Source organism: Papaver somniferum, chromosome 8 (genome assembly GCF_003573695.1).
Source record: "Papaver somniferum cultivar HN1 chromosome 8, ASM357369v1, whole genome shotgun sequence".
Lineage (NCBI taxonomy): Eukaryota > Viridiplantae > Streptophyta > Magnoliopsida > Ranunculales > Papaveraceae > Papaver > Papaver somniferum.
In genome coordinates this window covers 105,863,551-105,881,063 of record NC_039365.1, presented here as the reverse complement: position 1 = coordinate 105,881,063, position 17,513 = coordinate 105,863,551, and the positions used below count along the sequence as shown (strand labels likewise).

General features: G+C 38.5%; 2 protein-coding genes across 2 annotated transcripts; one reads left to right on the top strand and one right to left on the bottom strand.

Moving 5' to 3' along the window:
• The first annotated feature begins 6 nt into the window (after positions 1-6).
• On the top strand, positions 7-4,213 carry LOC113302456 (leucine-rich repeat receptor-like protein kinase TDR). Its single transcript, XM_026551366.1, has 2 exons — positions 7-2,983; positions 3,563-4,213. The coding sequence occupies exons 1-2, from the start codon at positions 232-234 to the stop codon at positions 3,988-3,990; spliced, it is 3,180 nt and encodes a 1,059-aa protein (XP_026407151.1). The 5' UTR covers positions 7-231; the 3' UTR covers positions 3,991-4,213.
• A 775-nt stretch (positions 4,214-4,988) lies between these two features.
• On the bottom strand, positions 4,989-5,956 carry LOC113304375 (basic blue protein-like). The gene is made up of 2 exons (XM_026553473.1): positions 5,680-5,956; positions 4,989-5,395 (listed from the first exon to the last, which is right to left on the bottom strand). The coding sequence occupies exons 1-2, from the start codon at positions 5,867-5,869 to the stop codon at positions 5,178-5,180; spliced, it is 408 nt and encodes a 135-aa protein (XP_026409258.1). The 5' UTR covers positions 5,870-5,956; the 3' UTR covers positions 4,989-5,177.
• Between the last annotated feature and the right edge of the window lie 11,557 nt (positions 5,957-17,513).

Sequence of the window (17,513 nt, the reverse complement as noted above, 5' to 3'; positions counted from 1 at the left end):
TCCTCTTTCATCATCTCTCTCATCTCCATCATGCCCACAACAAAATCACACTACCAAGCCAGCAATCATCATGAGACACCACCATCTTCTGAAAACAGCACTCTCAAAAAGCAATTCAAATCATCATATAAATCTCTCAACAACCCATAAATCAACTTGCTCTTCTTCTCAATTCTTCAATTTACTCTTCATGAATTTTTCATCCCCACAAACCCACCACCACCAATAACCATGAAACCAAGAACACATTCCCTCCATCTCTCTCAATTCATCATCTTCATTTTCTTCTTCATCCAACTCCATTCTTCTTTATCAGCAAGAACACCAAAATCTCTTCAACTTCTGTCACTAATATCACTTAAATCTTCTCTTAAAGACCCACTTCTTCTCCTCAGTGATTGGAACCCGAGTAGTGTGGTGAACTCAACAACTTCTAAACCACTTTGGTGTACTTGGTCTGGTATTCAATGTAATAACAGAACTTCTGAAATTATATCACTTGATCTTTCTCGTAAGAGTCTTTTTGGTGTCATCCCTTCCGAAATCAAGTTCCTAACTCAGCTTAGAAACTTAAATCTCAGTGGAAATTCATTCAATGGAACATTAAGTGACTCCATTTTTGATCTACCTCAACTTAAATCTTTTGATATTAGTCATAACTCTTTTAATGGAAGTTTTCCCTCTGGTATTTCAAAGTTGAATTCCTTAACTATTCTGAATGCTTACAGTAATAATTTCAGTGGTCCACTTCCATTAGAAGTTACTAGTCTCAAATTTCTTCAACATCTTAATCTTGGTGGAAGTTATTTTGATGGAGAAATTCCAAAAAGTTATGGCAGTCTCCAGAGACTAAACTTGTTACATTTAGCAGGGAATTCACTACAAGGGGAAATTCCAGCTGAGTTAGGGTCTTTGAGTGAGCTAGAACATCTGGAGATCGGTTACAATAGATATACTGGTGGCATTCCTTTTGAATTAGCGGGGTGTACAAATCTCAAGTACATTGACATTGCAACAGCTAATATATCAGGGAATTTGCCTTCCGGAATTGGGAATTTATCTGCTCTTGAAACATTATTGCTATTCAAGAATCAAATTTCTGGTGAAATTCCAAATAGTTTTTCCAACTTACTAAGTTTGAAATATCTTGATTTGTCTGACAATCAAATTACTGGTGAAATCCCATTTTCGTTATCATCGCTGAAGGAATTAACTCTGTTGAGTTTAATGAGAAACAACTTAACAGGGGAAATTCCTCCGGGTATTGGTGAACTTCCAAATCTTGAAACACTACTTCTCTGGAATAATTCATTATCTGGCAATTTACCAAGAAATCTTGGATCAAATTTTAAGCTGAAACTGTTGGATGTGTCATCAAATTCACTTACCGGCTCAATTCCACCGAGACTCTGTTCTGGAAATCAACTTGGCAAACTCATTTTGTTCTCAAACAGGTTCGATTCTGAAATTCCTTCGTCTCTCACCAAATGTACTTCATTATACAGATTTCGCATCGAAGATAATCGATTTAATGGTTCGATTCCAAAGGGTTTTGGGTTTTTACCTAATTTGACGTACATGGATTTAAGCATGAACTCACTTTCTGGTAAATTACCTGATGATCTTGGGAATGGGATTAGTTTAGCATTCTTAAACATTTCTAAGAATTCATTTGGAAATGAATTGCCAGATAACATTTGGAAAGCACCAAGTCTGCAGATCTTTTCAGCTAGTTTTAGTAATTTGATTGGGAAAATTCCTGACTTTATTGGGTGTAAGAGTTTATATAAACTTGATTTAGAAGGGAATTCATTAAATGGTAGTATTCCATGGAACATTGGTGATTGTAAAAAACTTCTTGCTCTGAATTTGAAACAGAATTCATTATCAGGTATAATTCCATTTGAATTATCAAAAATTCCATCAATTACTGATGTTGATCTTTCTCATAATTCTCTTACTGGTTCAATTCCATTGGACTTTGAACATTCCAGTACTTTAGAATTCTTCAATGTATCGTATAACAATCTCACTGGTTCAATCCCTTCATCTGGCACTACCTTTCCAAATCTTCATCCTTCTTCATTTTCAAATAATCAAAATCTGTGTGGAAAAATTCTCAACAAGCCTTGTCTATCTGATAACCTTCTTCAAAACCCAGAAGATGAAAACGGAAAGTCTGGGCGAGATCACAAGAAATCATCACCGTCATCCATTGCAATTGTATGGATAATGGCCGTTGCTTTTGGTATTGGTATTTTCATCTTAATTGCTGGTTCCAGATTCTTCCACAGCCGTAGATTTTATTCTTCATCTGATGATCAGCAGAATCAAATCAAATCTGGACCGTGGAAGTTAACCGCATTTCAGAGATTGAATTATACAGTTGACGATGTACTAGAGTGTTTATCAGCAAGTGATACGGTCATAGGAATGGGATCAACTGGAACTGTATATAAAGCTGAAATGCCAAATGGGGAGATCATAGCAGTAAAAAAGTTATGGGGTAAACATAAAGAAACGGTCAGGAGAAGAAGAGGAGTATTAGCTGAAGTTGAAGTCTTGGGAAATGTTAGACATCGAAATATCGTGAGATTGTTAGGGTGTTGCAGCAACACTGAATCAACATTGCTTCTGTACGAGTACATGCCAAATGGGAGTTTAGACGATTTACTGCATGGTCCTAACAAGAAACTGATTGGGAATAGTAATTATAATGTTAAAGATGCAGGCAGCAACTTTGTTAATGGTGTTGGTGATGATTGGGTTGTTAGATATAAGATAGCATTAGGCATTGCGCAAGGTATTTGTTACCTGCATCATGATTGTGATCCGGTTATTGTTCATCGAGATGTCAAGCCTTGTAACATATTGTTGGACAGTGAGTTGGAAGCTAGAGTTGCTGATTTTGGTGTTGCAAAATTGATTCAAACGGATGAATCTATGTCTGTCATTGCCGGCTCTTGCGGTTATATTGCCCCAGGTGCATTTCTTTCCCTTTTCTGTTTCATTTTTGCAAGCATATGTTAATACTACGGGATGTTTAAATGTTTGGGTATTTAGTGTTCGTCGTGCCAGAAACCAAAATCTCTTTCACTCATTTGATTTGATGCAAAGCATGATGTGCGAGTTAATGGGACAAGTCCAGTGAATCAGCTAAACAAAATTTTAGAATTGCACATGTTAGCTTCTTATTAAATTGGTAGCTGAGCTAAATTTAGTAGTACTTGGTTAGTTCGAGGAAGTTAGTTAGGTTCCAAAAAAATTTGAAAAGAAAAAAACCCGCCAAGCTGTTTTTCTAAATCAAGTGGGTGGGGCAAGGTAATGGTATATAGTGCGCTAGGGGTGTACGCATGCTATTTCATGTCTCTATAGTCTTTTTAACAGTGAAAAGAAGAAAGAGATTCTTTTTCTCTTTTTTTCCATCCTTTTCTTTTTTTATCTTTATCTTTTGGCCGCATGTAATTACCAAGCTTCATAAGTGCATTGCGCGTGATTTGTTTTTCTTTTAACTATTTCAAGCTTCTGGTTCACAATTTTGTTGTTTTCTTTGTCAATGTAGAGTATGCATATACACTGCAAGTAGATGAGAAGAGCGATATATACAGTTACGGAGTAGTACTTATGGAGATACTGAGTGGTAAAAAATCAGTAGAGCCGGAATTTGGAGAAGGGAACAGCATCGTAGACTGGGTTAGATCTAAAACCAAGACTGAAGAAGGTGTTGGTCAAGTCCTCGACAAAAATGCAGGTGCATCATGTCAATCAGTTCGGGAAGAAATGATGATAGCTCTTAGAGTGGCATTACTTTGTACAAGTAGCAACCCTGCTGAACGACCTTCCATGAGAGACGTTGTTTCGATATTGCATGAAGCTAAACCTCAGAGGAAAATGCCTGGCAGCTTGAACAGCGGTAGACCTGATAAGACAGCTGCCACTGATGTTGGTGTTGGTAATGGTGTTACTGTGGGTCAGCAATTAGGAATATAAATCGGTGTTAATAATCTTTTAGTTTGTTGGGCTTTTTTCTCTTTTACTTTTTGTATTTCCTTTTAATGATGGGGGATTGGTATAGCAGTAGAGTTGTTTTCTCTTATCGTTTCTTTTTTTTCTTCCTGTCCTTTTTAAATCTTGTATGCGAGTCTTGAGTTATTATGTGGCCTGAATGACTGAATATATGATTTTTAATTGTGGAAAAATGATTTTGAGGCGATAACATACCACAAAAATCGTGGCTGTAGAAGTATAAATTAGTGGGTTTTGTTGTTGAAGACAGTTTTGATCCAGGTGGTACTCCGTTTCAAAAAGGACAAATCAACAAATAATCTAGTTTTGTATGCGCCTAGGGCCCTAAGCGATTCCCAAAGTGCACTAGGTCCCTGCAATTTGAGAAGCTTTAGTATCGGCAAATGTATGTATTTTCTCGAGGCATATTATCAGTGGGCTAAGTGTATACGCGCTCAAATTTCAGTATGGGTATGCCATAATCTTTAGTATAGGATATAACTTACCGTTTACTGTAATGTTTTGAGAATGTGATGGTTCATGGCTGCTTCTATGACTGTCACTATACTATGTCCCGGTTAAGCTAATAGAAGGTATGTATTGAAGAGCCTAAATTTAGTTTGAAATTAGGTACAACAACTGACTACTAACAACCAGGACAACCTGGCAATTAACGTTAGCTACGGATTGAGTACTTTCCCAGGAGGCTACACTGAACCTGGATGCCTTACAAATCAACCTTAGCACCTCAAACACTAAAGGTACTTGGGATGATGTATTTTTAGGCAAATCCTATGCATATTGTTCTCATTGCTACGGCACAGCTGGGGCCACACTTCATACTGTTCTCTAAGCAGACTCAGACCACTGAAGTGTCATCACAACAACAAATCCATCCTCAGCCCTATTCACAGAGGAGGTTGGAAAACTGGGAGTCGATCTTTTTGAAGGGGATTGTATTATTGCACAGTGTGCTTGGAATGTTTAATGAAGATTTTTCTTATATAATATGGCAAAGAGAAACGAACGTCATGTTTGTTCATCCAATAATCAACAAACAGAACATAGACAAGCTCACTGGTACAATCATAAAGAAACCAGAACATAGACAAGCTCCTGATGGTAAAATGAAGAGAAAACATAAAAGCATCAAATTTTAATCACTTGAATATTTATTTAGCATAAACTGCAATCTTCATGCCGAATCCGCAATAATCCTTATCGGCGCTAATGAAGTAATTGTAACCCTTTGTTAATTGTACATGATCATGACCTGTCCCTTTGAACCTGTTGCGCATCTTGACTGAACTGCAATCACACTTATCATATCCACTCTTGTCCACTTTAGCTGGGCAGTACAAGTCCCCTCCTTTTGTATCATAGTTAAAAACTGTTCATACCAGAATAATTTAGATTTAGAATCTGAACATTTATATCAGTTAAGTGAAACAGATTAATTTGAATTTAATTTCCTTTGCTAAAACGGTTTTGAGAGTGAATCAAGAAGACGTCAGCCCTGAACATCGCCAGGAGAATTAGTGTAACTAGAGTGTAAGAAAAAGAGAAATGGCAAGAGTACTGGATCAGAGACTCTCCTGTGTGGCCTTCATCTCTGTCATCAGATTCAAATGAACTCAAAATATATGAACAAGATGTAAAGAATTTAAGGCTTACCAAGAACATCTCCAGAGTAGAATTGTTTCCCTTTTGGCCAATTGATCAAGTTAGGATACAGATCCCATCCTTGTACATCTCCAACAACATGAGTTTTCCCTTGAACGATTTCAAATCCGGCAACAAGTAAACATATTAACAGAGAACTGATTACTATGACCGAGTTACTAGTTCTTGGAGCTCCGTTCATTCTGACTGAAAACGATAATATCAAGAGGAACTTTTTTAAATGCTGTGGTGTCTTGAGTAAAGCTTGGTCGGTTTTTATACTTTCATATTTATTTTTAAGGTAAAATCCAAGCGGAAATTGAAAGTATACTTCTGGAATATTGGTTCAACTGTTTAACATGTGCATACCACCTATACCGACATTGAAACTTTATGTGTGGAGTTATTATTATTTCCAAAAACAATTATCAAAAGAAAATTTTATTTACATTAAAAGCAATTTCAGGTCTATGAATTTAGTACGATAATTTCTATAAAGTTTAGCCACTGAAATGGACTTCCTTCGATCATTTTTTGACTTCTTTGCAAGGTTAACTAACTATAATTTGAATCACTATTTCCTTTTCTGCAAATAACAAGTTACATGGTTGGTGGTGTCTTGATATATATGGTTGGCGAATGGCTATAGATGTGGATACCCGATTTAAATTGTAAGGAGCTATGTACTGATGTTTGGCAATGGCACGTATTATTCTCTTGCCATTGGGTTAGATAATGGCCCTTATCTTCTGATTTAAGATTATTGTTTTTTTTTTTTTTTTTTTTTTTTTGATAAACTGTATTTCATTAAAAACAATCAAATTACATGGAGGATAATAAGTACATCATCAAGTAGAAAGGAACAACATCCTAGACTAGTACAAGACCTGGTATTCCAATGAGAGAAGATTCAATATATCGGAAACAAGACTAAAAACGAGCGTGCAAAGAACCGATCGTTAATACCTAAAAAATACTTTTAGGTAAAACAAATGCACCGCCGTGGTACTTTCTGTTTAGGTTCGAAAATCAAAATCGAACAGGACAATCCAAAACCACGATAGCAGCCGTTCCGTCATACTTCGTCACGATGGAGAGGAAGATGGGTTGATCTTAGGGGAGGGGAGCAGAAAAATCTTAGAAATTGGCAATAGTATTGAATTATGTGTATTGGGTATTGAAAACTAGGAAGAATACATAGCTTTTAGGTATGAAAACTTGTTTTGTTTTCTGAATAGGTTGAGCCACCTATTTATAGTAGTTTAAGATATACAATGCCAGTCTCGTAAGTAGTGGGAGTCGTGAGTTATGGAGAAATGGAGATGATGGGTTAGTGCGAGATAATTTAGGGAAGTTTCTGGAAACCCCTTTATGTTATGCCCACTATCTCTCCAACTGATGTAATTGCTACACTACTTTAACTTTTCACATGGGGTGTTGTCACGCCGCATGTTGCCGTAGACCACCAGATCAATAACCGATGAAGAATCCCCCCATATGATGTATTTTGATATTTCTTAGGTGTTTTTGATGAATCGTAGATCTCATCTTACTTAGGCTAAATCGTAGCCACTGGTATGCCATATGTCTTGTGGACGTGTTAAACTAAAGTTGTTGTGAAAACAACTTAGCCAAAGCCATCTGCGGGATTAGGGCGCAATCGTGCCTTGCTGCGGCATAAGCTGTCATGGCCGAAAATAGTGCACAGAGTCTTGCCATCGCTTTGGCCACATATATGATGGCCGAGAATGACACGCGACATAATGCCATATCCTTGGCCTAAGCTGTGAAGGTCGAGAGTGGCGCATGGCATGATGCCATGGCTTAGGCCTAAGCTGTCAAGGCCAGTAAAAACGCGTGGCTAGGTGTCATGGCTTTGGACTAAGCTTCCAATGCTGAGAATGGCGCACAGCTAGGTGACACGTCCTTGGCCCAAGCTGGCAAGGCCGAGAATGACGCACGACTACGTGTTATGGCCTTGTCCTAAGCTGCCAAGGCCGAGAATGTCGCACATCTACGTGCCATGGATTTTCCTAAGCTGCCAAGGTCGAGAATGTCGCACGGCTACGTGTTATGGCCTTGGCATAAGCTTCCAAGGCCGAGAATGACGCACGGCTACGTGCCATGTCCTTGGCCTAAGCTGCTAAGGCCGAGAATGTCGCACAACTACGTGCCATGGCCTTGGCCTAAGCTGCCAAGGCCGAGAATATCGCACGGCTACGTGCAATGGCCTTGGCCTAAGCTTCCAAGGCCGATAATGACGCACGGCTATGTGTCATGGCCTTGGCCTAAGCTGCCAAGGCTGATAATGACGCACGACTTCGTGTTATGGCCTTGGCCTAAGCTTCCAAGACAGTGAATATCGCGTGGCATGGTGCCATGGCCTTGGCCTAAGGTTTCAAGGTCGTGAATAGCGTGTGGCATGGTGCCATGGCTTATGCAATGATGGATACGTCTCAGGCCATATTTTGCCAAATTGTGTTATAGACTTAGTCAATTGTTTTGAGATAATTTCCTCTGAGCTATTAGTCCACTTTTCTTAGCCAGAGCGTTGTAAGCTATAATGGTTATACCATGGCCTTAGCCATAGCTGGATAAGGTGCTTCATGAGATGTGCGGTGTATGCTATGGGTTTGACTATGCCTAGCCAATGCGCCGTAATTATTAGGCCATCGATCATGATTTGATCATCATATATGGCTACGATCTAGAGTTTGAGTCTGTGGTAATATTCCAAACCTGGATTTGAAGTTTTAATGCCATTCTGGTACAAATATGAGTACGATGGTGCCGCTATAGATCTTCAAGGATCTCGGCCGTGGTGCTACTTGAGACGGTATTGATATGACTATGTACTAAATATGATACCCTCAGTAGCATGTTAATTCAAGAATGGCGTCAAATCTTATTCTGAATAAAAGTTATGCCATTCATGCAGTATAAAAGGTGTATGTATTGGCGTGCATGAAATAACAAGGTTTCTGCTGGGGAAAGCCCTGAAATTTGGCATGCATATACACTTTTAAAATAGTTATAAGACGACTGGGTCCGTTAATCGAATACACTTTATTGATTCTCTTACGGAATACAAATCATATTGATACAAATTCTTTAATCTTGATGTCGGGTCAGGGATTTTATTATATTTCTGCAATTAGAACAGAGAAATTTTACAATTTACGTCCTTGTCAAAAACTCACCATCAACACCGATAAACGGGGGAAGAATGGTTTTTAGGATCTTTGTCCAACCATTTTGAAAGTATGTCTTCCAAAGAAAGATAAGTGTTTGAATTTTGCAACAATGAACATCACATTAGATGTATCAAATAACAATAAGTAAGATACTGAAACAAAACAACTCTACCACAAACAACTTGACGAAGGAAGAATCATAGGTTCAACAAGTTGTCATTAACACATTAGTTTGCGGGTATACTCAAGAAGAGCAATGCTAAACCCAACGTGCTATGATTTGTCCAGGATAAGACTACCCAATATAACTTGATTTAGTACAACGAAAGTTACATACTATTGAACTTAGTAACAGGGATTGGAAGTGAACACGCCGCGCAAAACAAAGCGAGAAGATGAAAAGAAGACATGATATAAGCCGCTTCTAGACATCAGTTTCAACTATGAAAACGTTTAGTATTTATAGGAGAAAATAAACCTTTAGGGTTTCAGATTTCTTGTAAATCAAGTTTTTGTTTCTTGTAAAATAATTAAATGCGAAAAAGGAATTCTCCCAAAAATAAATACCAAATGAATTTATTTCTTGTAAAACAATTAAACGCTTAAGAAAATATTTTTGGAATTAATTTCCTAAAGAAAAAAAACTTGTGAAATTAACGTGACTTGGTGAATGGCATACATGCATATAGCATAGGCTGGGTCATATATCGTTTGCCCACGCATTCAACCCTCCTTCTCTAGTAACTAATGTGGGACTAAAGAGTTTCTTTCACTCAAAGAAAATGAGTGAGTATCCATAAAACCTCCAGGTCCTAAGATCAAACCACACCAATACCAAAAACAATTAATTAAAAACTCATTTTTCTTCTCCAACAATGAGCTCCAGTGAAAGAGGAGAATTTTGCCCAATATCTTGATGTCGGTGAAGAACCCGATCGCCGGAAATTTATCCAATGTACTCGAACCCCTTGTAACCTAAAAAATAATTGCTATTAAATCCATAAAGAAATGTCGTATTTACGAAGATAATAACGTCGAAACAACACAGAGAACATACTGGAAAACGACATGAAATAAACATCCTAAATCCCTAGAAAACACTGAAATCCTAACTAAAAAACCGGTAAAAGGGAAAGTAAATAAGAATATAAGACTGCTACTGCTCAGATTTATTTAGATCCGTGAAGATCTAGATCCGTTAAAGAGTTTTGTTCGCCCGAGAATTTCGCTGTAGAGAGTAAGAAAATGAGGAGAGAGAGAAAATGATAAAAATATTTTTAAGAAACTTTGGAATAAAAGATTACTAGGTATATCTTCTCGTATGAGAATGAAATACATAATTTTTGAAGTGGCAAAAATGCTTTTTCGAGTTTTGACCGAATCGTAAAATAAAGATGAGTCAAGATGAAAATCACGACTGTTATTAGTGGCTACCAATTTGTTTGCGTGTGTACCATTTTAAAGGTGAAATATTTTTGTCTTATATGAATTTTGGTATGCTCCCAAATAAATTGGTATCTCTATTAACAATCTTGGAGAATTGGATATTGGGAAAAAAGATTTATCACACAACTTAATGGATATGTTCGTAGTGGGTTCTAGAGAGAAATGAGAGTTGACCAAGGCAAATGATCCTACCTTAGACAAATATAGGCTGCATAAAATGAAGTTTATCCAAACGAATGTACCTATATTTTCATAAAATTTAGTTAATCTTATGGTGTAGAAATTAAGCCATCGAAGAATACCAGGAAAATAAATTTTGTGTGGTGGCTTTCGTGAAAATGATTAGATACTGAGTATCATCAATTTTCTCACTTTTTTTATAAGAAGGGGGTTTGGATCAAGGGAGTGAAAAATTCATGCTCAACTAACTCGATAAGATCGATTAAATACTTTCCTATGAGTCGGACAACATTCTTTCAGTATATAAAACCTCCTCCAATGACTCTCTATCTCTTATAGCAGATTTGATCGATCTGCCTGCTAAATAGTGGAATACAACTTTAATCTTTTCTTCCTTCCCTGAATTTGTAGTAGTAAAATTATGTAATAATCTATTTTTGAATAGTTCCAATCTCTTAAGAAAAATAACCTGACATGAAAGTTTAAAGATACAGAATAATTCCCAGTAAAATCAACGTATAATAAATTTAATGAGAACGGAATCAACTCATCTAGTCTATCTTTAGATGAAAGTCTCTCAAAATATCCGTGGAAATTAAAAGTCTCTCCTAAAATTAAACTCTTTTTGAGGAAATGTTTACAAAAAGCCTTATCAACAAACTTAAAGCTAAAAGGAATAATTTGTAATATAATTCTTAAATGTTCTTTTTGTATGGAGCATGAGGAAACATTTGAACATATTTTTTGACCTTGCTCCTTTGCTAAAACGGTTTGGGAATTGGGTCCAAATCCCGTTTAGGCCAATTAGTAACACCACTAAAATAATAGATATTTGTAAGGATTGATTCCAATCCCCAAATGATGTAATATCCTCAGAACTAGTTTCAACTAAGATATGGTTCATTTGGAAAGAAAAATGTAATAAAACCTTTGAAGGGTCATCTCAAATAGCAATTAGTTGTAGAAATTCAAACACGTATGGACTATTGGTCAAGGAAAACTAAAACTATTAGTAAAAACAATAAACTCGGGTTAACTCGGGACAAATATAACCTAAATACTAATATGGATCTCTGACTCTCTTCCGTCTAGTTTTGTACTAATTCTACGAGATGATTCAGGTACTTTTGAAGGAGGAACAGGACCTTCAACTTTCATATCCGCAAAAAGCAGAGACAACAGGTTTATTGCAGGCAGCAACATGGGAAGCAGAAAAAAAATCTTACCAATTCCAGCATCGAAAGTGATTGTGAAAGCTTAATCAAAAATATAAATGGCAATACAGTGGCCATCTCTTGGAACAGTAAAGCTATTTTGGAGGAAACAGATAGAAGAGCAAGACATTGCGGGGATTTCTTAGGATTTTATTTTGTACCCAGAACGGGTAACGAAGTAGCTGATACATTAACCAAAGAAGCAAAAAACAAATCCTGAAATTTTAGATTGGGATGTAACTACCCCTCCATGTATTAATCACAAACTGTTAATAGATAAATCTAATATTAAGAGGAAGTCAGCGGTCCAAAGACATAACTCAGTGGTATCCCGTCAACTCCAATAAGGAGGAAGTCAGGGGTTAAGTCTCCACCGTAGAGGTTTGTATTTTCAATTATTAGTTGTATAGAGAGGTATGGAGGGGTTGGGTCTGGCAATGGGGCCAGATCAACTGACTGCATTTGGGTAGGAGCCTGGGCCAGACTCAAATCTTCATGTATTGAATGGCTTTTCTCATGATATAGTTGGGATTCAGCCTTACTCTAGTTTTATTAATGAAACCTTATGTACCAAAAAAAAATAAAAATGAAAGACTATTATAGTATTATGAGACATGTCCCACTGTAGATGGTGGATATTCGACAAAGGATAAAATCGTAAAACCATAATTTTACATATTCATGATCCAGCAATCAGACGAGTATTGAGGCTCATGTATATTATCGAAGCATGAAAGCTCATGCCACAAGAGTATCTGACTGGGTATACTTCTCTCAGAGCATACATGAATATGCAGTCTTTCAACTGAGGCAACGACATATTTCATGAATACTGAGCAATTTCAGTAATCACGTTTATATAGAATCGAACGATTGGACGGCTCCTAGACAGCTTGCCTGCTAGTATAGAGCGATGATGTCTTCAGGATGTAACAATGTTTTCCCTGACTATATAAAAGACATGTGTATAGAATCTTAATTATTGGATGGCTCCTAGACAGCTTTCCTGCTAGTATAGAGAAATAACGTCTTCAAGATGCAACAAGGTTTTTCCTGACTATATAAAAGAGATATGACGTTTCAACAAGCTCATATCTTTCAATTCTCAGATAATTAATGCTCCTAGACAGCATGCCTGCTAGTGTAGAGCCATCAATTAATTATCTCTAATCGTTAACTGAATATTCAGCAATATTCTACGATTCTTCGTAATATTTTGTCACTTCAATTTGTGGTTCTTCCCAGCAGAATTCCACAGGTTAGTGATAAATATTCAACATGCGGGCATCTGAGCAGCTCTCGAGTAAGCCCCGACCAAAATGGTGCAAGTGTACTCAGCAATAATGCACAAACGAGCACCTGAATGCACAAACGAGCATTCCAAAACACGAAGGAACGATGAACCTATGCAAAATAGGAAGAAAATAATAAATAATAAAATATTATTCGAGGCGCTGGGAGACTGGGCCCACCGACCGCCTGGTCGTGTCGTGGCCAGTCCCACGCCCAATTTTATATTTTATCATATTTTTATTATTTTCCCCAATCTCATGAAAATCCCTTCATTTGAGCAAATCTCATTCGTCTCAAGGAAACTCCCCAGTCTCATGGTGTTTCCTCGTATCAAAGAAATAATAATAAATTAGGAAAGATGTCGTGGGACCGGACTCACTAACCGGCAGGCCATGCCCTAGTCGTGGACGGTCCCACACCTCATGACTCCTTATTATTTTATTATTATTTCCCTCATCCCATGAAAATTCCTTGAATTCATGAAATTTCCCTCAAGTCATGAAAATAATATAAAATTAGGGAAACTCGTGGGACCGGGCCCTAGCCGGCCGGTGCCACACGTCCCTTATTTTTTTATTATATTTTATGTTTCCCTCATCTCATGGAAACTCCCTGATTTCAACAAATTCCTTGGTTTCAACAAACCTCTTGATTTTATGATATTTCCCTAAAATCATGAAAAATATAATAAAATTGGGAAAAGTGCCTTGGGACGGGCTCTTTGGCCGGCCGGCCGGCCATGCCTTGGTCATAGCCGGTCCCACACTTCATGACTCCCTATTTTATTATTATTATTATTTCCATAATCTCATGGAAATTCCTTAACTTCATGAAATTCCTCAATTTCATGATATTTCCCTCACATCAGGAAAAATACATAAAATTGGTAAAGGTGCTGTGGGACCGAGCTTGCTAGCTGTCCGGTCATTCCCTAGCCGTGGACGGTCCCACACCTTGCAAATCCCCTATTTTATTAATTATTTTTCATCATCTCATGAAGATTCCCCAGTTTCAGCAAAACCCTGAATCCTTCTTTTTTCTCAAAATGTTGCTCAAACGCGCATCAGAAAATATTGAAACTCTCAGTACTGACACACAGACATTATGGTGACACGGGCATGTCTCTTTGACCGACCAAGGCTGGCCCTGAGGCTTGCAAAGAGTCGGTCCCACGTGTTTTAACAATTTTGACTTAATTTGCTCAGTTGCTCATATTGGGTCCAAACTCTTCCCAAACAACTTGGAGTTTGCTCAAACGACCATCAGCTGGTCCCATGATCACCAAGGGCCGGTATCATGCCCCCTTGGTTTGTCCCTCATCTCTACGTAATCAGGTTTTACTATCTGACCGGACTTTGGTATTTAATCATCTTTTCACCAACTGATCTTCAGGAGACTTTGGTATTTTTCTCACTTGAGAATCTGGGAGAAACACGGTCGATTCATCATCCCATGTAGCCGGTCCCTCTTTCATATCATGAACGGTTTTCAATTAATCATCAATTCAGCAATTGATCAAAATTAGGGTTTCGAATCCAGAGCTCTGCAAAAAACATAATTCTGAGCAGATTCAAACATTAACAATTTTACGTTGATCCCGTGGTCAACATTTTAATAATTATGCTCGGCTCAGATGCCAGCATCTTAAATCAACATTTGCTCAGACGAGCAATATTTGTTCAAATGAGCAACATCTGCTCACGCCAAAGAATATTGGTTCAATTATTAATATTCAACAATTCGTCAAATGAGCAACATATGCTCAGATGAGCAATATTTGCTCAGATCAAGGGATATTGGTTCAACTATCAATATTCAACGACTCGGAACATTATTTTTTCATTTTATCTATCAACATTTATTTGAAAATGTACTTTTGTCTCAGAGACATGTTCAATTCATGAGTCTCATAATAACTGCAAATCACGTTCGACTCAGCAATACAAGGACTCATTGTCCCATAAAGTCAGCAACTCACTCCACGAGATGTCAATCATGTCACATGGGGGGATATTAACTAGGGTTTTGGTCTAGCTGTCTACGTCACGTGTGTTCATGCACACGATGAGAATGTGATCAAGTCGTGCAATCAGTTGAAGGAGTTAGCAAAGTGATGGATGGAAAATCAACCAAGTCTCCGCACGATGAGCAACTGGTTTTGACACGATTTCCCACCACTCTTTGACTTCAACAACTGTCACACTTCATGGGATCAAAGTGTTCACAATTCCAGCAATATAAACAAGTCTCTGAATTCTGATTGAAACAGACAAGAATTTCTCGACAAGTTCACACAGACAATCTTTCGTCTACACGAACTCATCGTCTGAGCAATCACTCTCAACTGAGTAAACTTCAATCATCCAGAACTTTCTTACGCAGAATACACAATACACCTACAATCTCGATCACCATTGATTTCACACGTTTCTCAGCTTCCCTCCTACAGATCAGCCCATCCTCTCTTGTGACCGAATTGACTCTGGAACGGCCATTGTCTTGGTTTAGGCCGGAGTCCTACAGATTGATCTCTCTAACTTAAAGCACTCCCTCCTTGCAGTGCATCTGTGTGAGGTTGAGCATTTGCTCGGTTCAAGGAGTCTCCACACGGTCATATACTCAATTCCGTAAAAACCAGCAAATCATTTTTCCCCATCTACAGATTGGCGACCACAATGGGAGATCATTCTCTCGGTTGCAATCTCAGTATTCACAAAGATGGCTGGTCTTAGGTCTGGGTTAGTTACAGATTCCAACATAAACGACGCTAGCACTAGCAGCAATAACAATGAGGATATCCCGGAAACCATTCCGGCTTCTAACACTGACGGTGATGTTATTCCTCCTCACACTAACATGGAAGGTCACCCCCTGTTCGTCCAACACCCTGAGGAAGTCAGGGGGAATCCACCACCTACCATGGATGATCTCATCAAGGTGCAACAGACACTTGCAAAGAATAAAACTGACATGGCTGCAACACAGAAGGAGATATTCAATTATCTCAAGACTCTCTACTCAAGGAAAAGAAAAAAAAAAGGAAACATCCTCAGATGTTGATCCTGAAGTAGTTCCAATTCATACAGTGGATGACAGCGAAGTCCGCAAAGCTGCAGACGATCTATCAGCAAAGGAATCATCAAATTTCATTACTCGGGAAGATTTGGAACGCCTCTTGGAGAACCATGGAAAATACAAATCTTCACATATCCATCGTCACCAACCTCCATACCCTTCTGCTACGCAAAGGATTCCTCTTCCAAAAGGTTATACCTCTCCAACCTTCACTTTATATGACGGAACAGGCAATGCTCGAGAGCATGTTTCTCGGTTCCTGGAAGCCTTGGGTGAACATGAGCATAACCATGTTGTTCGCCTCAAAGAATTTTCAAAATCCTTGAAAGGAAGGGCGTACACCTGGTACAACAACATCGCACCAGAAACTATCAACAATTGGGGAGAAATGATTAATGCTTTCTACAGAAAGTACTTCTTTGTGTCAGAGCAAGTTACTCTCTCTGATCTTGGAAGAATATTTCAGAGGAACAATGAACATCCCAATGACTACGTGAAAAGATTCAGAGTCCAGGCCCTGGACTGTCATGATCCAAACGTCACGGAGCAACAACTTGTATACTTGTGTATCAACGGCATGATCCCGGTTTACAGAGCTTTGTTGGAAAATCTTTGTTTCCATACCTTCTCAGAGCTTCATGGAGCAGCGAAGAGATCGACAACTACTGCACCCGCTTTACTGGAAAGAACAAAAGCTACAAAGGCTGAAGAACCGCGAGACGCTCAAGGTAGCAGACGTCTGATCAATAAGAAGTAAAACCTCCAGCCTTCCACAAACGTTGTCGCAGAAGGGAGCAAACGAAAAGCCGAACCACCGGTCAAGCATACCTCAGCTCCTTCAAAAGCACAAAGGAAGGATAAGAAAGATGCACAAGCCCCTGACCAGCGCACAGTGGCTCCTGATCAAGACGCACCTGACTTTCCCCTTTCCATTGAAGAGGTGATCGAACTCCTGGATGATTGGATCCAAGATGCTGCTATCAAGTTGTTATATGTTAAGAAAGAACCAACTGAAGAAGACATGGAAAGTCCTCGTTACTGCCACTTCCACAGGTTCGTCAATCATCCCACGAGTGACTGCAGAGTCTTAAAGCGCATATTCATAGAAAAGGTTGAATCGGGAGAGCTTAATTTGGGGACTGAAGGAGTACAAACAGATCCTCTCCCAGTCAAGACTTTCTCCATCTCCGAACAACCAGTCAAAGAAACAGTTCAGTCGTTGATCGAACATGTCTGCGAATTGCTCTATCTGTCGAAGGCTCATAGGAAGGCTCATAGGGGAGACATGTTCATGGATCTGGACCACATAGTTTCTGGGAAACGTCTACCGATTCCAGAAGTACCTCCTGAACCTCCTGCCACTGACAAGGAAATGTATGACTGGGGACTGCTCACCACAGTGCATATTAAAGGAAACGAATTCAAGAGAACATTTGTTGATGTT